Here is a 25,484-nt window from a genome sequence, read left to right as displayed (position 1 = left end):
CTGTTCAGTGATTTACCGTCTTTGTCCCCACCTGACAACTACAGCCCTTTAATGCTACGAGGATTAATGCAGCCAACATCGAGAACCGGGTACGAGAGCTCAACAAAGTAGCAGACAACTCTGAGAAACCCAAACAAGGATTCTGGGAAGAATTTGAGGTACGTAGCCTAAAAACATATATATATATATATATATATATATATATATATATATTAATATGGGGAAATACAGTATATACCTAAATTATACTGTTGGTCATTTTATAGGCTCTGTGTTCAATAGTTTAACTAAATGAGGCTACAGTTAATAACTTTTTTGAGTGCCATCTTCACGATTATTTATCCATTGGAAAGTGAAGTGAAGATTGCGTTTTTAGCTCATGCTAAACAGATTTGTGTTTTAAGTTTTAAATTCTATTGTTGTTGCCTTTCAACACACATTTTCAAGAATGAGTTATTTGTTACGTTTAACGTAGTATCAAATGTCACCTTGTCGGTCATTTGTTCCATGACTTTTAATGTTCAGCAGTTTCACATCCATGTGTGTGGGTTAACAGTGTTTTTTCCAGTCAATTATTTGTCATCGTGTCTGTCAAAGGCAAAAATACTTATGTAATACTTGTGTAAGCTTATCATGTGGTTCCCAATTATGTTTCTTATAAATGAAGAGCACAGTTTTTATTGTGTCAGGGCATATGAGCATATGACATATTATTTGGTTTATATCGGCCCAACACCCGTTTTTTGTGTTTGTTTGTCAACAAATTAGTGACTAACTTTTGTCTAGTTGTTATTATCTTCAAAGGGAAGATGTCTTTATATTTAACTTTCTTGCTGCAACTTCTGTGTTGCTGTGTGTGCAGTTTATAGATGAGCTCACAATGTGACTTATTTGGTTATATATTCACGGAAACAGTGCTTTTAGGATATTAACAGGTCCATATGACCTGTATACGTTATTACAGCTTAACTGTGGATAAGTGCTCTAGTTGGTTGACATATTTTATCCCCAGGCATCAGAGATAAATTTATGCAGCAAGAATGACAGACGATCTTTTGAGCTGTGGTTTTAATTGAAGGAATCTTCATGCTGAAATGCTTCCTCCTGCTCATATGCAGTTTTCCTGTTAATCCACTCCAGGGTGACCCCTACTGTATTAAAGGCCCATCGCACTTTTATGTTTACATTCAGTTTTTCTCACCAAAATGCAGTGAGTGTTTCCCTGAGGTATAACACCTATGTTTACTAGCTTGCAATCTTTTTCTTCTCTGCCTTTGTTGGTGATTTTTTTTGTATATTTTGTTGATTTTTTGACACCTGTAATTCAACAAAATTTCATGCAACAATTGCCACTCGCACAAGACAAACAAAATAGGGTACCACTCAGTAAAAAAATAACTCAGTAGTGCTGCTAGAGCTCTCAAACTTTGCAGGGAACCTTTAAGTACAATGTAAACATTTTAATCTGATTATGACAGAGTTCATGAATGAATAACCTTTAAAAGAAATCCATCATAAAGCAACTACTCATTCAGTTTGGAACTTTCCAGAACTCACATTGTCTTTCCTTTGTCCTGTTTCTTTTGTCATCATCTACCAGGTACTTCAGCAGCAGGAGTGCAAACTGCTGTATCCCCGGAAAGAAGGCCAGAAGCCAGAAAACAAGAGTAAAAACAGATACAAGAATATCCTCCCCTGTGAGTCTCTCGCAGCAACCTGCCATTTCCTGTCTCTCCAACTTCCTGTGGAAAGAATGACACAAATAGACACAAATAGACACCGCGGAGGGTTCAGCAGAGCATGCAGATTTTTGCTTTGATACCTCACAGCCTATCAGTTGACATTAAAAATCCATCAAGTGTGATCTCAGGAAACTGTTGACGTTTCATTGCACAATGATGACTCTTTGACTTTGTTTTTTTCAGTTGACACAACTCGGGTTGAAATCAGGGAAGCAGATCCAGAAGTTCCTGGTTCAGACTACATCAATGCAAACTACATCAGAGTGAGTCGGTTCAGAGTATACATAACAACTGAATATTTCCAAAACATAACCTAAAATCAAAACATCAGGAAATGCTCAAGATAGTTCAACTTAATGTGACCCATCAACTGTTAGTCAAAATCAACTGTCAGTCAACACAGATGATTGGGACGTAACACACTCCCTATTTAAAAACATGTTTGTTGATCATGTCCAACATCTCCTCTCTCAAAAAATATGACACCCCTTCTAAACTTTGAGGAAGTCTGCCGTTGGACTTGCAAATTCCATATGCACACCGTTTCAGCATTTCTCCTTGTTCTGAAAGATTTACAGGCCTCCCGCGCCTAGTTACAGTTGCTAACGTTGGATTGGACAGTGGCCGTTTAAGGGAGGGGCTTAACAAAGGGTCAATTCAGACTGAAACATAAGTAGGTATATGATGCTATAGTCTCAGTGTTAAAATGCTTCATAGAGTGTATAATTGTCCCAATGTACAGAGCATGCATGAAGAAGGGCGCCACGTTGAGGAGGGCAAAGTCTTCATCGCCACCCAAGGGTGCCTATTGAACACGGTCATTGACTTCTGGAAGATGGTGTATCAGGAGAACACACACGTCATCGTCATGACCACAAAGGAAGTGGAGCGAGGACGGGTGAGCAACTGGTGCTAAATATAAGACAAATGTATGGTGCTATTCAGATCAGGGAAATATCATGATTGCTTCTGTAAACCTCAATGTTAGCTAAATTAAATTATACGATATATTTGAACGCTTATTTTTCTCTTACCAGCTCTTTTTTGTTTGCTTTCTTTAGCTTGTCTTTAAAGATTTCCACATATATTACATGAAATGTTAAAAATCTACTACACTAGTCAAGGTTAAAGGATAACTTCGGATTTTTCAACCTAGACCCTATTTGCATGTGTTTGTGTGTAAGTGACTAGTGGAGACAACAATTATTGAAATTGATCCAGTATTCAGGGAGGGAGCACCGGCCGGCAGCTGCGAAATGAGATACAATGTAACTAAACCCCGAAGTTATCCTTTAAACAACTGCGAAGGTGCCTCAACAGCCAGATTGTGCTTTAGAGAAGAGTTTGACAGGAAAATACAGGACAAATCAGACCAAGACCTGGACAGTTCAGTTTAAGCCTGACGAGGAGAACCCAAGGAACACGAAAACTTAATCTGACAGAAACATTATTGATTTATTGATACAATATCATTAAGTCTCAGTAAGTCCTGGTGTGACATTCCCAATATCACCATTACTTTAACTGGAAGTCCACCATTTTGTTGCTGAATTTTCAGTTAAAAGACAGTTCTGGATGACAGCATCAGCTGTTTCTAGGATAGAGGGTTGGAAAATTGTAGTCGGGATGATGAGTGTGGGGGTGGGGAGGGAGACGGCTGACTAGGATAGTATGACAGTTAAGCTGATTGGAAAGCTGCTTGAGATGAGCTGGTTCTTTCGATTGTCTAATACCCACCGCCCTTCCCCTCCTCCTCCTCCTCCTCCTCCTCCTCCTCCTCTCTCTCTCTCTCTCTCTCTGTTGCTCTCTCTATTTTTTCCTCTGACGTAGAACAAATGTGTCCGTTACTGGCCCGACATCCACGGCACTAAGGAGTTTGGGAAGGTGCTGGTGAGGAACGTGGACGAGCGTCCGGCTCAGGACTACATCCTGAGGAAGCTGGAGGTGACCCGTCTGGACCGGGTAGGGAAAGCTGAGTACAGTCAGAGTTGACCCACTGACCTGGGGTCAGATTATCTAACCCCCCTCACACATACACACACACGCACAATCCTACTGCACGTGCATGTGCTTACAGGAGGATAAAGTATGTGACTCTAGGGAATATATAAGCAAAAGGAAAAAGAAGAACTGCACAGCGACTTTTCAGATTTCTTGTTTCCCTGCACCGAAACCAAGAATGCAAAATATACTTTAACCTAAAAGTTTTCCTTTTAACTTCATGAGTTCTATGAGCAGGAAATAAAGGGGGATAAAAAATCAACGCTCTTTTGTTTTTGTTGTTGCTCCAGTAAACACACTGAGCACTGACCAATTAATTCTCAACGTTGCTTTTATGTTTGTTTGAACTGTATTAGTAAGGGCTTATGCCTTTGAATGACAACTGTAGAAGCAGTACAGAAAGGAAGGAGGAAAACACATCAACATAACATAATCACATTTAAAAATAAAAGTGCAATTGTGAAGAGAGAGTTTTATCATCGTCTTTATTTTGCTGTGATTTTCCTGTAGAGGGAGCCTCTGCGGTACATATGGCACTACCAGTACCTGAGCTGGCCAGACCACGGCGTGCCCAATGAACCCGGCGGGGTCCTCTGGTTCTTGGAGGAAGTCAACCGCACCCAGAGTACCATTCCAGACACTGGACCCATTGTCGTCCACTGCAGGTACAGCCCTGGAGGAAAGACTCTGTTCAGCAAGATGAAGCTGAGAGAGACTGCGATTTGACCATAAGTAAAATATTGGTGGGTCAGGTAGAGAGGAAGCAACGTTAATGAGTTCTACAGCAGAATATGAACAGATGTAGATTACATTTTAAAAACTGTGGTGAAAACAATTAACGCATTGGCAGTAAGTGTATTTTGAGGTGCAGAGCAGGATGTAAATATGAGAGAAAAATAGGATAATTCAGTTTTACATTAAGTTCAAACAAACGCATATTGTACTGAAGCAGTATTAATTCCGTTCCAAAATGATGACGATAAATGTTTCTCAACAACCTTTTTTTCATGACAAAGATGAGCCGTTGACGAGCTAAAATTAGATCTTTGATAATGACAAAGAGACGAGATGGGACTAAAATGTTAGTGGTGGGCTGTCGGACATTCATATTCCATGATATTTTCCCCCACTGTGCGTCTAATCCAGGGGTGGGCAACCCTGCTCCTGGAGAGCTACCTTCCTGCATGTTTTAGGTTTCTCCGCACTCTAACACACCTGATTTGAATGATCTGCTCGTTATCACCAACTGAAGCCTCTCAGGGGATTGGTAACGAGCGAAACATTCGAATCAGGTGTGTTAGAGTGCGGAGAAACCTAAAACATGCAGGAAGGTAGCTCTCCAGGAGCAGGGTTGCCCACCCCTGGTCTAATCTGTCTGTCAAAATACAAGCAATGCATTCCTGTAACTGGTTGAGTTGGTTGATGGGTGTGCAGATCCCCCTGAATCTGACCCAGCCATACAGGTGAGGATGTCCCAAAGCGGCAGCTTAACAACAACACACGCAAAACGAACACGTATCACAAAGGTGGTGATGAACTTTCTCTGTTTACTCAGGCTTTGTGCACGCTCACAGAAAAAGGGGCGCTTTACATGTCATTTGACGCCTGTTCTGCACAAAAAAGGAGCGATCATCATCTGTCTGCTTCAGTCAGACTGTTTAAATGAGAAGCTATAATCAAATATAAAAAGTTTTTACGGTAAAAACCAACATTGCTGCTGCAAATAAGGCAAGATAGGAATGTGCAGTATGTGCTACAGTAACTGCACGGCTTCGTTCTTTGTTCTTCGTTCTTTCTGTTGTGAAGAAACATGCAATTGTGTTCAATTCTGATGGGGAAAAAAAACAATTATTATCAAATGGCCACTTGGGAGCGCTGCAATTGAATTTGTGCCCAAGGCTCAGGAGTCCCTTTCACCGTCGAGGTTGTTGAAAGTACAAACACACACGTGCTCACGTTTGCACGTTCATGTTGATACTTGCAGCTGTATTTACTTTTTAGTTCCTGTTAAATAAAGCTCCGAACGTACTGATATTTCACATCCTTTATCTACTCTGATCTGTTTTATTTACAAAGGTCAGGTTGTAAAGGTCATTTACAATGTCAGCATGACCGCTAATAAAAAAGCAAATCAATTTAAAACAATTCTAAGGTTTATTTATTTTCAAAGCTGTATGAGGTACTTGCATTTGTTCAATTTAAGACCAGAGACATCCAGCAAACACAATCCACTTCACAAAATCTAAACTTAATAGTAGATCAGGTGTGTAAAAATGCCTTTAAAAATGTTTACAGTTGTATATTTGAATTATCACAATTGCTTTTAGTTCTCTTGTAGGCAGGATGGGCTCGTTGTCTTGATGTGCTAACCCAGGAATTTACATTTTGAGTTTGATAAATGAAGTATTAGTTTTATATATAGTTTTCACTAATGCAAATTATCTCTGTGATACACAGTTTGTATAGTTTACCAAAAATCATTCCTGCTGATTCCAAAGACAGGTCTCTAAATATAATTGATTTGATATTATATGTCATCAGGTGTGCACGGACGCACCACTCCATTTTCTTATACCGTTAAAAACGTGCTCGTTTTATGTTTGCTTGTAGTTATTTATTATACAGCAGACGCACAAAAACATGTTGATAGCAAATAAATGTTGTAATTAATTTGTCCTTGTGGTGTATACCTTTCACCATACGGAGCCACCCCCGCGTTCTACAAACAGATTGACAGAACACACGTCTCACTCATTCACTGCAGTGTTCAGTTGGCTACTGCTGTTAAATGGATGCTGCTATTATGACATAATTGTACATGTGACACAACAATAAATTTAAGTGACTTTATTGCTGTTCTCTAGTGAAAACCTATAATTCATTTAGACTTTAGATGTTGGGAATACATGAAAGGCCTTGATGTGCAACACTTATGATTATGCAACACTTTCATGAGGGACTTGGTAGGATCCAGTCTATTATGGTAAATGGTAATGGACTGTACTTATATAGCGCTTTTCTAGTCTTTGCGACCACTCAAAGCTGCTTTTACACTACATATCACATTCACCCATTCACACACACTTATGGCAGAGGCTGCTACGTAAAGTGCCCAACTGTCAATCAGATATCACATTCATACCCGTTGGCTATGCCACCAGGGGCAATTTGGGGTTCAGTGTCTTGCCCAAGGACACTTCGACATGTAGCCTGAGGGAGCTGGGGATCGAACCGCCGACCTTCCGATTCAAAGACGACCGACTGAGCCACAGCCGCCATAAATAAATGCATTTGTAATAATGCCACATGGTTTCAATTTTCCCTCTGTTGTCTCTGCAGTGCAGGCATCGGCAGGACAGGCACCATTATCGTCATCGACATCCTTATTGACATCATTAACCGGCAAGGTGGGACACTCAGATATGAAATGACACATTGGACTTTTTATGTTAAAATCTTTGCACTGCTAATTTCAGCCTGTTTTTGTTTTCCAGGTCTCGATTGCGACATCGACATCCCAAAGACCATCCAGAGGGTGCGGCAGCAGAGGTCGGGCATGGTGCAGACAGAGGCCCAGTACAAGTTCATCTACATGGCTGTGCAGCAGTACATAGACACGGCCCAGAAGAGACTGGAGGAGGAGCAGGTACTCCACAGCACAAGAGATTTACACCTATAGAAGATTCCAGAAAATATATAAATCACTTTGTGACACAGTAATGAAGGCTTTAGAATACTGATGTAAGATGTCTTTGAGCTCACAGCCTGAAGGCAGAGTGCTGGGTGTTGTGTAATGGCAGCTTGAGCAGAGAGGCAAACTATCTCAGCTATTTAACTATGTCTCAGATGGTAACCCTACTGTTGTTAAGTTTTAGCTGTGGAGCACTTGTCTTATCTATCTCAGGTATCTTTATAGCCATTAGTCGGCCAAAATCAGGCTTACTGCAGTGGTAGAAACCCATAATAAACATATTTAGCTGTGATTAAACTGCAGTAAAGAGGCAGAAAGATGCCGAAGAAACTACCTCATGATGCAGATTTACAAAAAGTCTGAATTCTGTCTTTTCTAGTCTGTACCCACAATTAGACAAATAAAGACTTTAAAAAATGATGTTTTTTGAATGGATTTTGGATCTGATGCAACCTTAGGACATCAGGAGATGTTGATCAGCTTTTATGACACACAAGTTTCTTGATGGAGTAAAAGATATAATTCAACTTGTTTGAATACAGTGATGACATAATTTGCGTGTTTCCAGGAAGTAATTTGCCTCTATTAACGTCTTTGCATTGGAGACACAGGATAGTATGTGAGAGCTTTACAGAGCATCGTGTCCATTTAAATTAAATCTGCCTCTTGTTATCTTAACAGAGGAATAAGCTGAAGGAGAGGGAATATTCCAATATCAAATATCCCCAGATGACCAACTCAAGGTCCAAATCCAACATGACATCCTCACGCTCTTCTTCTGTGTAAGTATAAAACATAACATGAGGTAAACATGGCTTGGTTATTAAACATGTAATCCCAGAACCACAGCAGAAAATAGGTGACGTTGTTTTTTATTGATTATTTCCTCTGTGTGTTAATTCAGGATGACAAATGACGATTCGTCGAGTGTGTACGAGAACATAAACTTTAAAAGCCCTCAGTCGTCTTTTAGCAGCAACACCAGGAGGTAAAAGCATCCCTGTGGACCTCCACATCTGTCTGTCTGCCTCTCTGTAAGTACCTCATTCATTTCAGTTAGCTTCTGTTTGATTGCATTTCGCCTTGTGCAGAGGCAAAATACATTCAGCCTCTTTTGTTTAAAACTAGAACTTTTTCTCCTGCATAAAATTGTTGGAGCGTCCGCCCCCACACTCGTGAGAAACCTTTTTTATTGTAGCAAAAAGAAACAAGACTGTTATTGGTGTATGTTTTACATGTCGTACCTTTTTTTGGACAGCACACTGAGCTGCAATTTGCCAGTGAGTAGGGAAAAAGAAGATTGCAAGTTATCACTAGTAAATATGGCTTCATCCAGTGCAGGATATAAAATTCTGAAAGAATCGCCTTTGTCTATATTTAATGCATTTGACTCATTTTTCAAGGTCGACACATTTTCCCTCTTAAATCAGAACTTTTACTAAAACTTTTAATCTGACACAACACAAAGTGAAGTTTCCTCTTTTAAGAAAATTAATTTTCTAAGGGTATTGTTCTCTTTTTAATCATTCAAATTATAAGGTACCAGGAGGGAGCTGAGATCCCCTTAAAGCAACAAAAGATTTAATTTAGGTTCAAATTATAATCAACCTCAATTCTCACAGGCTGATTCTTTTCTCTTTCATAGTGATCATTAAAGCAGACAGGGAACACAGCCGTGTTAAAGAGAGTGAGTCCGAGCTTTGGTTTGAGGTCATCAGCTCAAGACTGAACAGCGTTTTAATCACCAGTGAATTGATATAAAATGCACGTCAAATGAATGTGTGTCGACATTATGTAAGCAGTTCTTTGTGGTTACAAAGAAAATCAAATTATAGGTCTTACAAACATAGATCAGAGTTCCTCTGTAGGCCTTTCATGTTGGAACTTTCAAGTAAAACGTCTACTTATTCATTTATGTATTTGAGCTCCCAATGCCTAATTTTGCGGGGACTTTGACCTTGGATATCTTATTTGAAGCCTTTTTAAATATGTATATAAGTTACAGTCGTATATAATTCATAGTTTTATTTTTTTTTTTACAGTAGTTTGGTTGATAGTCTGTTAAAGTTGTAATTTTGGTTGTTCTTTTGGATTCTTAGCCTTTTACCCATTTTAGTAACTACCTAAAGGCTTCTGAATAAATGATGTTTGCCTTCATAGTCTTTGTGTTGAACGTCAGTGATCAAGTGAAGCAATTTAATAAAAATATAATAACTAAAAAATAACTAAAGGGGGAATTCCTAGAGGATTTTCCGCCCGCTAAACCTGTGCAAATGACACAGAAAGACTCATTCTTGTAGCACACGCAGAGGGTTAAATGCACCCCAAAGGGCTCTGCAGCGTCTTTGTGCTCCGGTGCTGTTTGCCCCTATTTAAATAAGTCATTATGCAGACATTCTGGGAAAATTTGGCCCCTTCCTACACAAATGGACTTGTTATTATCGTCTGCAGAGACCTGGTGGTAACTGCGGCGCAGTATTATAAGGGCTGTCAATCTCTGAGTTTACACTGATCATGACGACAATTCAAAAAAATGGTTTAAAACACACAGTTAAACTAGTAAACACCTGTCGAGTCTGGACTTTACAATAAACTGTTGAAAGAGCTTCCACCTCCTCTCCCTGCTCATTATCAATCTTTGGATGGAGTTGAGATCCGTCGGTGTGCAGCTCAGTGAATGCCTGAGAGCGCAGCACCACACAGCAGAGAGTGGAGCTGCAGTCAGCCTCTCTCCACAATCAGACACAAAACAAGAGCAAACTACACGAATCTGCAAAACTTTATGGCCGTGTTTGCACTTAAATATCCTCAGTGCAATTTGCTTAATGAATCAGACCTTGAGATGGAGCAGATAGCGGATGCAAATGATGCGCAATTTTATGGTGCTATCAGCAGCCGCAGTTCATTATTAGTGAATTCCCCCTTAGAGTATTATTATATACGTTTTAAATTCCAATATAGAAGTGAATAAAGGAAATGTTTACTCAGAATGGAGCTTTTCTTTTGTCTGTTAGTTGTTTCAGATAATTCTTTTAGAGCACCACAGATAAATCATCCAGGACTGGACCGATCCTTTGTGTCTCCTTAGAACCTGTAAATTGTGATTCATGCATTCATCACATCGTGTTCAGACGTCTGTTATCCTCTCTACTCGTGCTTTAGTAAACATAACCTTTCCAGGCTTTAGTTAATTCAAAATGTCGATGCTGGACCCCTCAGTAATTCTAACAAAAGAGTAAACATAACCCCAATTTAGGCTTCATTACACTGGCTATCCATGCATTCTAAAGTCAATTTGGGGATTTTAATTATCACATTGAAGGCCTGCATGGTAATGACCCCTGAGTACATCAATGACTGTTTGATCCCACATGAGCCTCAGCCTACCATGAGATCCTCCGGTGTGTGTCTTTTTAGAGGCTGAAAACCAGGAGCGACCGGGTATTTGCTATTACGGCTCTGCTGCTCTTGAATGACCTGCCTGATCAAGCAAGACTCTTCTTTGTCCTCTTTTAAATCCCATTTAAAAATACACTTTTTCAATCCACTGCCATTTTCCCTTTTTACCCCTTTTCACAATGCTGAGTGCTGGATTCTGTTTTAATTCTTCTGATTTGAAGCATTTTGTAACTATTTTTGAAAGGTGTTATACAAAAAATGCAGTGTTATTATTATTATTATGTAAGTATATGTAGCAGGGTTTCCATTTTAAAAAATCTGTGCTGGTCCACGTGTCCCGGAAGCTTTCAATGTTACGGACAAGTGGGAGAAATTACAGTCAGATATTATCTGCGTTTATTTAGCTTAAAAACAATAGGTAGGCAGGCTTTATCAAGGGTGTAGAATTGGGAAGGGAAATGACTGAATTGTCCCTAGAATAATTTTGTCCAAAAATTAATATAAAATACGCGTAACTGTTGCCCTTTCAACCTGCGGAGGAGTTGCAGAAATGACCACTTTCTGTGCCACGTCTGCGCTGTCCATATGCATGCACACTCACTCTCTCTCTCCCGGAGGGACTGCAGTTCGTTATACATACTAATATTAATTCATATATATTATTCGGGATATATTTCACTGAAATCCCTGATAAGGACTTTGCAGGCCGTGGAGAAATTCAAGCCTCCATAGCCGCGGAGTGCTGTCATCATCAATGGGAGGGGCTGTGGCTGGTGCTGCTGACTCGTCCTCGTCGCCGGTAAATTTTTGGCCAGAATGACCAATAATGATTCGGATGGCTGGTTTAGCATATTCCTGAAGCACTTCGGGGATGGAGTTATAATAAATCAGTGATATTTTTTTTGTTGAACATACATTATTTTCACCGGACATTATGACCCGGGGATTTAAATTTCAGATTTCAACAGATTTTACCGGAATTTACAGTTAAGGTTTGTATTAGTACGGTCATTAATACAAATGTTTAAAAATATATACATAAGATAGTGAATTTCTGACTGTAAAGAATCCCTCTGAATCACTGAATACTCCTGGTGGACAAACTGCTGTCTGTGCTCCATCTCTCCCTGTCAACATAACCAAGCAGCTTTAGTGTTGTTGCTGAGTGAATGCTGCTTTTAGCTCCATATCATGATTTACATCACATCTACGTGCCCATGATTCAAAGTGACATCAGCCATTAACTCCGCTTGTCTGCCTGTCTGTTTGTGTTTGCTTCAGTTTCAGCGGAGGTGTCGCTTCGTAAGCGCCTGTAAATCCCTCGGGGGGAGGAAGGAGTGCGTTGCTCCGACTGCACCCCACATGTGTGGACCCCGCCTGGGCTGAAGGCTGCGAGCTGACCCCTCTCCTGCTGCTGCCGTCCTGCTGGACCTCTCTGCCTGGAGTAAGCCTTACCCTCCATAGAGAGGAGGACTCTACAGCATAGCACTATCTCTCAGGACCCTTGTTCTCCCCCCTCTCTCTCACCCTCCTTCTCTTAACCAGCGCAAGTGCCTTGTCACAGGATGTGTCTGTAATCCAGCCTCCCAAACCTGCTGTTACGTCTCTGCTTCTTTCCTCACCCTGGAAACACAAGTTGATGTGAGAGACGTTTTCCTTGGGGATGATGGAGATTAAAAATGGAGTCTGTCCCAGCCTGAATTGAACCGAATTGTACGGGACCCAGGAAAGGTCAAAACTAAGCTGTTTCTCAACCTGTTGCCAGAAATCCCTCCGTTTCTATCCCTCCTTCTCTGTCTTTGCTGGCTGCCATTTGAACTTGAGCCGCAGACTGTTTTTGCTGCATTCTGTCTCTCCAGCTGTGGTGGTTAATAATGTGGCCGTTGATTGATAGCAAGGGTGGTTATATAACTGGGGAACAGGAAGCACAAGCAAGTTATTTCTCATAAAAAAACATTTTAACAAAATAATTTTGGGTGTAAAAAATCGTCCCACTTTGAGCACAAAGTCATTCTTGATTTTTTTTTTCTTATTTTTCCCGTATTTTGTCCTTTTAAATCAGCTTCTTTCTTTATTTCTTGGTGTTTTTGTTGATACTTTTTGAAAATATATAAACTCAGAATTATATTTATATTTATGAGGAGCATTTTGGTGGAAGAGATCATGTTTAAGCACAATTGTCCAAGCAGCATCCACTGCACTAATGATGATCCAACAGGCGATAGTAATAGTTTATTGAAGTCCTCATTTGACAGGAAACGGGTGGAGAGGATTCCTGAATGGATGCTGGAGATGACATTGTTTGACGCGGCTGTCCTCGTTAATCAGCAGGTCTGAAACAGTTCAACATCTGTCGGACGACATCGTCACAAGGAGACAAGGGGAAGGGGGGGCGATTACCGTGGGCCAGATGGCCATCTGCCTGAGATTGAAGAATAGATTTGTCTCCAAAAAGTAATTTAGAAGATGGCCGTAATCCAGGCTTGATGATAGCCGGGCGAGTAAGCTGGTGTCATTGACGTGATAAGGAAGACAGTGGTGCCGTGGAGCACTGAGCCCTCTGCACTGTCTGGCAGATTGTGGGCTATTTTTATCCTCCAGGATAAATTATAGATCCTCAAATACAAGTGCGGACAAGATGGTGATTTCTGAACTCGCTCGTGTTAAATGTAAAGATAACAACAAAGAATGAAATGTCACATGACAGGAAGATGTCATAATACAGTGTCTTGCATAAGTTTTGACTGCCACTTTTACAGGTTTCAACTGACAATTGAAATGTTATTTTGGGGGGTTGTGTCTAATGGACCAACAGAAAATGGTTAGTTTTGAAATGTGGGAGGATGTTACATGGTATTTAAAATGATTAACAAGCCTAAATATGAAAATATTTGAGTGCTTTGCTGTAAAACAAAGATCTATCCAACAGATCTGCTTTTTTGAACCGCTTTCATTTCTTAATCAAACTGTAAAAAGCCAAAATACATCATTTTTTAAGTTCAGGTTATAACTATTAAATATGAAATAGTCCAAGGCGGCAAATACTTATGCATGGCACTGTATGTGTGCTCTGTCTGCCTTTTTTAAGGCATCAAAATAAAGCTAAAATGAGGAGCACTCGGTGGTGTGTGCGCTCAGACCATTCCTCGCTCTCCACCAACAGAAATATTTAACCAACAATGTCAAGGGCACTCTTTGCCTGGTGTCGCCCTGTTATCTTTAGCTGGCCAGTTGCTGCAGCTGCAGCTCAGGACTCAGAATAGTGATTAGAAGTACAGCTGATTAAAATACAAACATATATAGGTAACAGTACTCTGAAATATTGTACTGTGATTAGACACTGTTGACCTTGTGGGTGATATTTGAATAAAGAAATGCAGCAGTATCCTTTGCAAGAGTCTGTTTATGAAGGCCTCAGCTTTTCAGTCAGCATGGAGAGTTTTCCCGGTACAACTTGTTGCCACTGTCTTTTAATGGTTGATTAATTATGTGAATGATGCTTCGACGCCCTGTGTCAGTGAGGCCTGCGTCTGTCAGAAATATGCTGCACCACCGCTGATTTTGAACAATGAAGATGTTTGATTTCCTCTGGGTCGTCCTTTCATTCTTCCCGTCTGAACTGTGATCTGTCTGATGAATGTTGTGTTTCCGGACTCTCCCTGCGCTGTGGATGATTTTGATTTTTATTGTATTTTACTTTGCCTCTATGGGTCAATTTTTTTTAATGATATGGTGAGAAACATCAATACTTGAAAGTGTGAAACTGCTGACTCTTTGGCCTCAGGCTGTGTGTGGATGTCCGTTGACTGTGAAAGTGTTTTTTGGTAGTGCACTAGATTTTTAGCCATCAGTGTTTGTTTTTTTTCTTTATTTTTGTTGTTTCATTTTGCTGTTTCAAATTAATTGTTTTATCCACACTTTTATTTTGTATTATGTCTGAATTATTATCATTATTCTTATTTTATTATTATTGGTGTGATTTCACCATGGATAAGTAAATCCTGGCTCTGAGATGAACCAGTGCAGATGGAGATATGCGGTTGTAACTCTGCTTGTCCTCTTACATTTACTTGAACATGATGTCTTTTGTTTTCTTCGTCCCTCTGTCGGTCACAGTATGCCTGAAGTGAGTTCTGGTTTCCTGAGTGCTCCTGTGTTGTTCGTCTTCTCGCACTGGCTCTGCCCAGACGCCTTCTTGCTGTATAGGCTACAAATGCTGATGTAATAATCTGCAAGAGATGGCATCAAAATGGTTTTATTATCATTTAGTTTAATAAAAATCTATGATGGCACTATGGAAAGTTACACATGAATTCTGCTTGTTTTTCTTTTTGCTTGTGAACCTGAAACAGTTCTTCTACTGGGGGGGAAACACTCATGTTTTGGAAAAAGATTCTGGCGACTGTGCTCCAAACTTTAAGAGAGATCAGTTGATCATAAAGGCTTACAGTATCTTGGACTGTTTGGCCTCCAGCTGCAGTCCCTGTAGTGCAGAGGCAGCAGAGAATAAGGACAGTGTGTTACAAAGGCCTGTTTTTGTTGTTTATTTCTTTAATTGGAAATGTGCTCGACTGTATAAACTGAACAATGGTCGGGAATATAACTCGATGATTAAAGTTTTGTACATTTAATATTGCAAAGCAAAAACACTAATTTCCGCAGTAATTCAGCAGAAGATTATTTCATGGCTGAAGTGGTCTTAGAAATTAGGATTCAAGGGAAGGGAAAACAAATAAGTGTTGATTTTCCGCATTTTAACACGGGAGCTGCAAAAAGGTAAAACGGTTCTATGTATCTGATTTATAAAAGGTAATAGGCTGTTTGTTCTGCTTTATTGGAGAGAAGAAAAACAACAGCTGCTAAATAATAGGCTTCTTCTTATGAAGGTGTGTAGTTCAAAAGCTCCAAAGCAAAATGACATGAAGCTTTTATTCAATTTGTTTACATCCAATATTTATTCTTCCCGTTTTGTCCTCTTTTTATTCACTTAGGCCAAAGCACATACAGGCTGGGTCTCTTTTCCGGCATCAATTGGTAATCCGTGTTTACTGGCAGCTAACAGGAAGTTGCACTTTTATTATGGCTGCTCCTTAATGACTGTTACAATTTAACATACATGTAAGCGCCTTATCAAACGTGTGTCAGAGGGGAGCGCCTTGGAAAATCCCACTGGCTAACTTTTCCTTCATGTGACGCACCTTAACCAGGAATAAATAAAGGCAACTTCCTGTCAAGACAAAGCAGGGCTTTGCCTTTATAGTCGTGAGTTTCAGGAAATGAAAACTTGACCCTGAAACTAATACTTCTTTTTAATTTGCATTCAGGCACGTCACGAGCTGGGTGTTATCTTAGGGGAACTTACCGCACCTGCTGTGGAAACCATTAACTGATGCTGCTGTTAAAGAAAATACATGATAGTGATGCACCATCAAATGATATCAGTCTTAATAATTGGGCCATCATGCACAGACTCATGATCTGAGCTGATATCTCACCTTTTATTAACGTTCTGTAAACAAAGACATATCAAAACACACAAATCAGCTGTACAATATATAAAGTTTGAGTTCTTAGATGGCACATTGTGATTACATTCTTTTCCTTTTCTGAAACAACTTTAATTTATTTCTATAATCTTGACTATTTCTTGTTCTTTAGCCAACTGGATATTTGCATAGCAAAGTTCACATTCCTTTAACAAAAGTTGTTTGAGTTGGTACAGCGACAAGTTTCCCACTCATGTTCTCGGCAAACTGCCAGACGATTACAGCAAAATCAGTGTGAAGCAAGTTTACCTAAGAGTCTTATCTCATTTCAAATTTCAGATGTTGATTCAAGTGCAAAAGTTTTCTGTCACTGAAGTTGATTCAAGGAACATTTCATGTCAGAGTTCGTCTCTTTGTTTCATTAGTATCAGTACTGCTAATGCTCAACTTGAGATGGATTCATTCCACTTAAAGCTGCTATTTGTAGAATTTGTATGTGATTATAATTTAAAGATTTAAAAAACCTTAAATTAGTCTGATGGCACATGAAACAGAAACACAAAATTCCAGTGATAATCGGTTCAGTCTGTGTTGCTTTCAGCCCTTTTGTCTTTGGCCCGAGGGGTGTCCACCACAGCGTCTTTTTAAAACCACAACTGAGGGGCGCTAAAGTCCGACGTCGGAAAATCCTGAAGATTTGGGCTCTCCACTTCTGTTGCACGTAAAAAATTTGAGGTGTTGTGTGTAGCAACTTCTGTGCGATTAAAGACGATGAAGTCAATGTTTGTGTTGAACACAATATTATGTACAGTTACAGTGAAGTCCAGCCTGTTCAGAAGTTTAGTGGGTCACACCAGACCTGATGAGCTGGCTGAAAGTGGTAGTTGGACTTGGAGTGGGATTTTGCGTGGACTCTCGCATACAGCGCATGCTTCCAGTGCTGAAAACACACTGCAGCGGCCACAACACGACGCAAACAAGCAGCACCATGAGCACCACGAACAGCACCATCCTCTTCCAGTCGGCCAGCCGGTCCAAAATGCCCATAGTCCGGGGCTGCGACTGGACCGGAGCGGCCGACTTGCTGGCCCCGATGTCGATGCAGATGCAGAAGGCCGTGGGACTGTCGGGGGCGTTGTGCCCGGAGCTTTTGTAGCAGAGCTTCTCCCCATCCAGCCACACGGGCTCCTCCTGCTGCTGATGGCTGGGCAGCTTGCAGAGGACCTCATGGCTGGTGGTCAGGGCCGGGGGTCCCTCCTCTGGCAGCGTGGTTTGGTGACGGCAGAAGGGGCAGGAGAGGTGAGTACTGGTGACGTTTTCGTCCTTGTCAGCCACGGAGACCGCCATGAGGCGGGAGAGGCACTCCAGGCAGAAGGTGTGGGTGCACTCCAGCAGCTTGGGTGTTTTGAAGACATTGTCGTAGGTATTGTAGCAGATGGAGCACTCGGGCTGGCCAGCGATCGACACCTTCTTTTGCAGCCCACCAACTTGGTCGACTTGCATGTGCCAGATCTGCAGAGATTGTTCCATCTTCAGAAATGTAAGACCCCTCTCTCCTTTGGACTCTCTCTCCTTCCTCTTCTGGTCTGCCCTTAACCTCTGGATTATCTTAAAAGAGAGTGAATGAAAAGTAGAGATTAGTTTTTGTATTTTTGATTGTATCTTACTGCTGTTTTAGTCCAAGTATGTGCACACAATTTTTTCATGCACAACCATAATCCCAACAAGCTCTCAAGTCTATCAGGACACATTTCATATAGCCTGGTCAAATGTTGAACTTTAAACTACTTTTACCCTCACGCAGAGCACATAATATTACAAAGCTGACAGGATTTTGCTCTGTCAATGAGTAATTCAATCACGGGTGTGATGCAAAGCGGGACAAATGCGTTGTGTGATGTTGGGGATTTTCTACAGCAACAGTAACAAGCACAAACAAACAAGTTGGTTAAATGAGTTCCCAAGAGTAAAGTACAATGTCGACCTCTGTAAGGAATGTTCTGTAGGTACAGAGTGTTACTATTCAGAAGGACACACTGTGCCTCAGGGAACAAGATAAAAGATTTTCCATTCATAACCATATTTTGGTCAGAGCCTAAACAAAGAAAGCCCAGACAAGACCTATTTAAGAAGCTAACCTACACCATATATAAACAATTAAGAGTGCACCTTTGCTGAACAAGAATTAGAGCCCCTGTTGGTTCAGTTCGGTGCTGGAGCTGTTTTCATATCACTATGCTAAATGTATACACTAATTTTCCCATAGTGCCCAGTAATAGTGAGCAGGAAATTATAAATGTGAATCATGGTAAACAGAGTGTTTAGCTTCCTTATGACCTGAGCATAGAGAGCACACTGTACAGTCCTCACAGTCTCAGGGTGTGTAGTGTAAGTCATGATAAAAGACACATTCTGTTCTGTATTTCTGCTCTTTTTTCTGGTTTATCTGCTTTATTTTCAAATATTTCAATATCAATGTATGTTATCTAACAAGGGATAAAGAAAGTCATGCTTATTTACACTAAAATAATGCAGCACTGTGTTTCTAGCTATTTTAAGACATTGACATTAAATACCCCTCTGGTGAAAATCAAGAGTTTAACCTTGGAAACATCTCCATGTGGTGTTTTTCAAGACATTTCAGGGACAACATCAGCAGTCATCTCCATGGCTGGGCCTGTCTGCTTTTAAACTGCAGTGTACCAAGGACAAGCTGAACAACACGTTTTCAGATTGGCAGGTTTGAGACGTCACAAACCTAAGGAGCCAATCCCGTTAATGGACGTAAACCACTTCGGCGATGCACGAGCCAGCTGTATCCGTCATCATAATTTTTGCGAACTCACTACTAACTACTAATTACATTTCAAGCTAGCTAAGTTTCAATAAGTTGCCACTAAACGATGACAGAGACATGTTTCCGGCTGTAATTTTACGGAAGGAGAAATGTTGCACATAGTGGGCGGGGCCTATGCAAATTGGGGAATTTTTAATGAGTGAGAAGAAGGAGATGCATTGGGAGGATTTTAATAAGGTAATTAAACGTATTTTGCAGAAAAAAAACATATCAGAAACAATTTATTATTTCAAGCAGAGATTTTTATACGTTCTTCTTAGCTTTTAACTCCTTGAACGCACCACCAAGAAAACCTTATTTTGAAGGTAGCACCCGCACGGAGAGCTTCAGGACAAAATTGACTTATCTTAATTTTCACTTGTTAACTCTGGCCATGTCAAACAAACATGCTAACGTTTCTACTTATTGGCTTAAATAATAGCAGGCTAAAACGTTAGCATGTTTGGTTGACAAGGCCAGACTTAATGAGTAAAATTGAGATAAGAGGACTTTGTACTTCTGTTGTGAGCTACCTTTAACCTTATTGCACTGGTAAAGTTATATGACTTTGGTTGAACACAACAAACAAAATAGTCTTTTAGATTAACACTAAAGTCCACTCTATTTCGACTTCAGAGTTCATGTAGCTTTTTCAAAGTGCTAGCGTCCTGTAGTTCAAAATGTGGCTAATTAGCAGTGACTGCATGCATACATGTTTGTCTACGGGAATGCTAACGACTTACAAATTGACACCTGAAACAAAGTAAAACTGAGAATAAACAGACTTTAACAGTGCAGCATGTACTGTACTGTTTTTGTACTGACCCAAATAGTAATAGAATCTCCTTAATATTGAAGATACTACATGAGTTTACAGCTTGCTTACAGGTACTCAGAAACATTATACTTTTAAGCTCACTGGGTGGTTTGCATATAATGTAAGCCAGCTTAGCATGTAGCCATCTAGTACACTGAGTCCTTTTGGCCCTTTTTGCATCGAGTAGCTGATAGGGAAGGTTTGGGTGAGTCATGGTGTGTCGTCCTATCTGGAAAAGCATCAGGGATAAACACAGGCTGCTTTGTTGAATTTGTAAAACAGGAGGCTAAAGTAGGAACTAAAGTTGGACTCAGGTTTGCAGGACAAAATTGTTTTCTTTTATTTCCAGTCTTCTTGCTTTCTTTTTAAAGCATAAAGATATATTACGTGGTAATAATCTGCCTGTTGGGGTTAGGCATTAAAGGGCCCTAATGTGAAGGGGGCTGTGTGTGAGGGATGAACGATGGTCAGAGCACAGGTGTTCCCCTCTCTGTGCCCTCAGGGCCGGTCCTGACCCAGAACTCCCGCCTGCACAAAGTCCCCGCTTGTTCTCCATCTAATCGCTCCATCTACCCTTGAAATTCCTGCACCGCCAACTCTCGCTCTCGTCGTCTCTGCTGAATTCTTACATGCTTTAGTGGGATGAGGACAGATTCTTCTGGATAATTACACCTGTCTTATCAGTTTCAAGCCTCTCGCTAAGCACTGATCAGGGCTTGATTTCTCTATCGCTCAAATAGAAATGCTGTTATCGGGTGTGGTGGTCATTTGCTGGAGCTTCCTTAATCTTATCTTAATCAATATAAAATGCAACTTACGATGAGGGTGTGTTTTTATAAACCCCGTCTTTTCTTCCCACTGAAAAGAAAATACCTGCGTCCACTGAGAGTTTGAAATTGACATTGAAAGATTTGTTGAAAAAAGAAAAGAAGAAAAGTTGCCTTTCGAATAAAAAAGACTTAAATTGAAGCACAATCAATGAATATCTGAAACAACAGCAATAAAAGGATGTCGATTGTCTCCTCTAACAAATGCAATAAAATTGTACCACTTTGCTTTTTCACTTTACCTCAGGGAGGATGGTAATTTAGTTTGAATAAAGTACTTTTGTGTTTGAACAGACAATAATAACTCAAAAATGTTGCCTTTGGCTCTCTACACAAACACAGGAACCTTTGGCATGTTCAAAGTATTAGTAGAGCTAGCTTTGTCATTCACAGCTATTGAGGCTCATACTAGGTTAATCAGTATCTGCTTCACATCATTCGTGGGTCAAAGGGATCAAGCTCAAGGTCTTTAATAGACAGAAACAGTTTTCTTCAGCCCCGGGCTCTGTTACCTGTAGAACGAGCTCTGAGTCAATAGCAACCGACCGAGGAGTCAGCAACAACAGAGTCTCACATTGTCAGAAGTCAACCAGCTGAGAGCAGTTTTGGCGTCTGCCTCAGGCTGTGCTTTGTTGCTCTCCTAATGATTCCTTAAACAGACATCGCAAGGGCAGGCTGTATACGATGCGTGATATAACAAAGGTTTTAATAACACCTTCAAGAGTCAAATACGCTCACAGCCTCTTTGTTTGACCTGTGTTTTATAGTGTAAATATAAAATCAATTAAATCTGAACTTGTTGGCTCAGGCTCTCATGTCACCTCTCCTGTGTGAGGTCTGAATGTGTCCTCAGTAGCGCTCCATGTCTTGTGATTTGGTAACACATTTATTTTTTTCGTCGCAGCTAACGGTTCACTGTTTTCAATCTGCGGGCCGGGCGAGGGGAAATCACAACTTGGTTCCACATCTATCCGTCTGAATGTCTGTCAGTCTATGTGATCTGACCCTAGAAATACCAAACATCCCATGTTCTTAAATAAAACTAAGGCAAAGTCATCCTTCCTCTTAGAAATACAATATTTGAATTAATGACTGAATAAATGCAGCCTTACTTGGTCTTATATGACCATAGACTGAATATAAGAAGTTGACGTAGCAACCTTAACTCCACCTAATAGTTTGTGGATTATTGTTTGGAGCCTCATTGTGGTTGCCATCTTGGATTTTTTGGGGCCATAATTCGATGACCTGTTGCATAGGCATTGATACACCTCTGTCCTGGTTTGCATGTTGCCTTAATATCCACTCGACAGTCACAGGTAGCCACGCCCTCGCCATCTTCTATTTTACTCTAACTCATTTGAATTAAAGATATAATCTAGGAGATTGTCATGTAAATAAATGTCGGTTAAGTCACTATCGCCGCATGAGGTAACACAATGGTTGGTCTGCCAGAGAGGGTAGGCGGACCTAAGCGGCTGCTTTTCCGGTCTCTGCAAGTGTTGCGAGTAAACAGTAATCTACTATGGCTGAACAAACAAAGAAAAGATGGATGACTACAGATACAACTTCAACAATAAGTGAAAATCCCAAGAAAAAGAAACAAATTTGACGCTCAGATGAAGCAAACAGTCTAAAAAGGAAAGCGACCGTCAGCCAGGAAAATCAAGAGTTACAACCAGAGCCAACCGTGGACGTCACACATGCAACACTGTCTGGATATCTGGGAAGTGTGCTCCTGTAATTACCGTTTATCGCCATAGGTGCCGCCAAAGAGAACAAAAATGATCTTCAAGATTAGCATTAATTTAGCAAATCATTTAGAAGAGAACACCAGAAGAAGGCTTGAAACTAGCAATTGAGACCAAAAACTTAGCAGGAAAACGTTTCTTCAAGTAATAATTCAAGTGAGAAATAGGCTTCTTTTCTCATTGACTTCTATAGTCTTTCTGTAACAAGTGGGGTCGCCCCCTGCTGACCATCAGAAAAAATGCAGCTTTCAGGTGCTTCTGCACTGGCCTCAAGTTTGAGACCAAGAGGGTAGCCTACGTCTACTTCTGATATACAGTCTATGGTGGCTAATGTTAGCTCATGTTAGCAAACTTAAGCGTAATTAGCGTGGCAGTTTTTCTGCTTCCTTCTGCTAGCTTATGGTTTTTCTGAAGTTACATATTTTTGCTTTAAGCCGGATGTAAAGAGGACATTAAAGCTCTCATCTTTGAAGTCCATATGGGCAAGGCTAAAGTGCCAAACTGAAGGGTCATTTCATGTATACAGTTCAGCAGAGTCAAATATTAACTCAGACTAAGTCGTTGTTGCTGTTCCCAGTATACCAACGACAAACATGTGGGAGGTCCTTTAAATATCTGTCCATGTGTTTTCTACTTTGAGCCCTATTTATGGTCCATTATCGCTTGCTGTGGCACGTGTATTTCTTACCTGTCCTACTGACCCACTAATATACAAATCACACCTCGTTGCTCACGAGACCTATTCAGTTTGTCAGTCAAATTCAAGGGCTTTTTCAACCACCATGTTGTTGTTTTTTTAGCCCCTTTGTCTCGGCCTCAGCTGTGTGTGCTTTCAGCTGCGTGTTCAGTTAAAGCCATCGTCCCCAATGCTGCCCTACCTGTTCTCAGTTTGAAAAGTAAATGAAACTCGATCTACCTGCTGTTTGAACAGGGGTGGGGGGGGTTGTTGCAGACAGTTTAACTGAACGTGAGCATGTACAGAGAGATAGTAGATGAGCAAACAGACAATGCAGGAAACAGTATGCAGACAGTTGAGGATCTCAACTGAAAGCTTCTCGTCCAGCTGCGCCCTAACTTCTGTTCTCCACGTGCAGTGTTACATTAATTTGCAACAGAATAAAAAGAAGGTATACAACGGCTTAATACAACAGTCTGGAATTAAGTTTTCTTGGTATTTGGTTTAAGGATAATCTTTTGATTCACAGTGCTGCAGTCCTAAAAAAGAATCAGGTCTTCACTTTAAAAGAAAATGCCTAAATGAAACCAAGAGTTGTAGTGAAACTGGCCAAAAACTGGAAGCAGAAGCACAAAGGCTGGAGGCAACATTTAGAGGAAAGGTTCAGCTTACCTGTTGACTGAAGAAGATGTCAGACGATCCTCTCTTCCTCTTCTAGCTCACTCCTGTTGCACTCCAAAATGCATTTTTCTGGAGTCAAGCACCTCTGAGATCCCAGCAGGGAGAGTTTGAGTTTTAATGAAGTCGTCCTCTGTGCTGCTCCGAGTTCTCTGCTGGAGTCACAGGTGTGCCCCTGTATGTGTTGGTGGGTGTGTGCTTCAGCTCTGGGTCCTCCTTCCTCTGTTTGTCCGTTGGTCGGTCACCTGCCCTGCTCCGTCAGCTCCCTTTTTAACACTTTATGCAAATGAGGTTGGAGAGCGTCTCGGGCTTGAGGTGGTGTCTGGAGGAGGGGAGGAGGAGGGGGAGGGGGAGGAAGACTTCAAGGAGAGTAATACACATTCGTGCCCTCTCACCACCCCTCCCTGTCTCTTTCTATGTTGATATCTTTTTCCTCCTTCACAAAAACACACACATAATGCAAATTCCCCTCAGCTCCAGCCCAATATACAAACACACACACACACACACACACACACACAGAGTGTAATAAATCCTTCAACTGACAGCTGCATTTTCTTTCTCTTCAACAATTTCTCACGACAAAATTCCAAAGGCTGCACCTTTTTCACCAGAATGAAGAATGCAAACAGAGTGAGTCACTGTGCTGAAGCACTGGACATTAAACACAAACTGCACAGCTTTTGCATCACACTGCAGGCCTCATGACAAACATTGCACATAAAGGATCATTTCCATGTAGTCAGTGATAAGTTCACAGGTGGTTATACGAGACTATACTCCCACTTAAGCTCCACGGTGTGAAAAGCCTGTGGTCCCACTTCCTGACTAGCATACAGTGTGTGTAGTGAGCATGATGCATTAGCACATTTAGCCATGGCTGTTTCCCGTGTGTGAATACACAGTAACTTTGTAATGCATGCATGTTTATTATGAAAATGTTTTCAACAGGAAATGTGTCTTTTAATAAGGTCACTGATGTCACATAAGAGAAGCACATTGAGGGAAAAGATTTGCAAGCCACAAATAACCTCACACTGACAGAAGTTTGACTACAGCAAGGTTACTGAGTGGAGAACTGTAGTTAAAGTAAAGCTACTGCAAAAGAACTTCCAACTATTTAAAAAAAATATCATGCTGGCTTAACTGGCTTACATGTGAGGGAAGATAATATGTTCAAGTCAAGAATGAAAAAAACCTTTTGAGTTTATTGCAAAAAGTGTCCACTCATTCACAGGTCATAAAAAAATCTATTAAATTCATGGGAAACCGTCTATGAGTCAACGTCCGCTTTCCAGGAACCAGAGTCCACACTAGAGTGTGCAGGAATATTTGCCCCAACCAGGATTAGTCTGTACTGGCCAAAAAAATCTAGTTGTAATCTCAAAGATCTCAGTTTCGTTCTCTTTGGTGGCACCTATGGCGATAAACGGTAATAGCGGGAGCACATTTCCCAGATATCCAGACAGTGTTGCATGTGTGACGTCCACGGTTGGCTCCGGTTGTAACTCTTGATTTTCCTCGCTGACGGTCACTTTCTTTTTTTGCCTTCATCTGAGTGTCGAGTTTGATTCTTTTTC

The 25,484-nt window shown here is 40.8% G+C and overlaps 2 protein-coding genes across 3 annotated transcripts in view; one reads left to right on the top strand and one right to left on the bottom strand.

The window, feature by feature from the left end:
• Positions 1-12,158, top strand: part of ptpn11b (protein tyrosine phosphatase non-receptor type 11b) — a 44,284-nt gene extending 32,126 nt beyond the window's left edge. For both annotated transcript variants that reach the window (XM_069660513.1, XM_069660511.1), the window contains exons 6-16: positions 45-158; positions 1,601-1,697; positions 1,926-2,005; positions 2,485-2,640; positions 3,573-3,704; positions 4,254-4,408; positions 7,083-7,150; positions 7,238-7,389; positions 8,116-8,216; positions 8,339-8,468; positions 12,115-12,158. In XM_069660513.1, coding sequence (XP_069516614.1) covers positions 45-158; positions 1,601-1,697; positions 1,926-2,005; positions 2,485-2,640; positions 3,573-3,704; positions 4,254-4,408; positions 7,083-7,150; positions 7,238-7,389; positions 8,116-8,216; positions 8,339-8,426 — 1,143 coding nt within the window. In that variant the 3' untranslated portion in view covers positions 8,427-8,468; positions 12,115-12,158. The remainder of the gene's footprint in view (positions 1-44; positions 159-1,600; positions 1,698-1,925; positions 2,006-2,484; positions 2,641-3,572; positions 3,705-4,253; positions 4,409-7,082; positions 7,151-7,237; positions 7,390-8,115; positions 8,217-8,338; positions 8,469-12,114) is intronic.
• Positions 12,159-16,330: 4,172 nt separating this feature from the next.
• Positions 16,331-24,037, bottom strand: LOC138590221 (RING finger protein 223). The gene is made up of 2 exons (XM_069660813.1): positions 23,899-24,037; positions 16,331-17,927 (listed from the first exon to the last, which is right to left on the bottom strand). The coding sequence occupies exon 2, from the start codon at positions 17,847-17,849 to the stop codon at positions 17,160-17,162; it is 690 nt and encodes a 229-aa protein (XP_069516914.1). The 5' UTR covers positions 17,850-17,927; positions 23,899-24,037; the 3' UTR covers positions 16,331-17,159.
• Positions 24,038-25,484: the final 1,447 nt, after the last annotated feature.

This window comes from Semicossyphus pulcher, unplaced genomic scaffold, assembly GCF_022749685.1.
Source record: "Semicossyphus pulcher isolate SPU_LCO1_2020_fin unplaced genomic scaffold, fSemPul1.0.p SCAF_13, whole genome shotgun sequence".
NCBI lineage: Eukaryota > Metazoa > Chordata > Actinopteri > Labriformes > Labridae > Semicossyphus > Semicossyphus pulcher.
This window is presented reverse-complemented; position numbering and strand designations above follow the sequence as displayed.

Bases quoted from the DNA above. Each gene is read 5' to 3' on its own strand.
- LOC138590221 (XM_069660813.1), bottom strand. From the start codon at position 17,849: ATGGAACAATCTCTGCAGATCTGGCACATGCAAGTCGACCAAGTTGGT.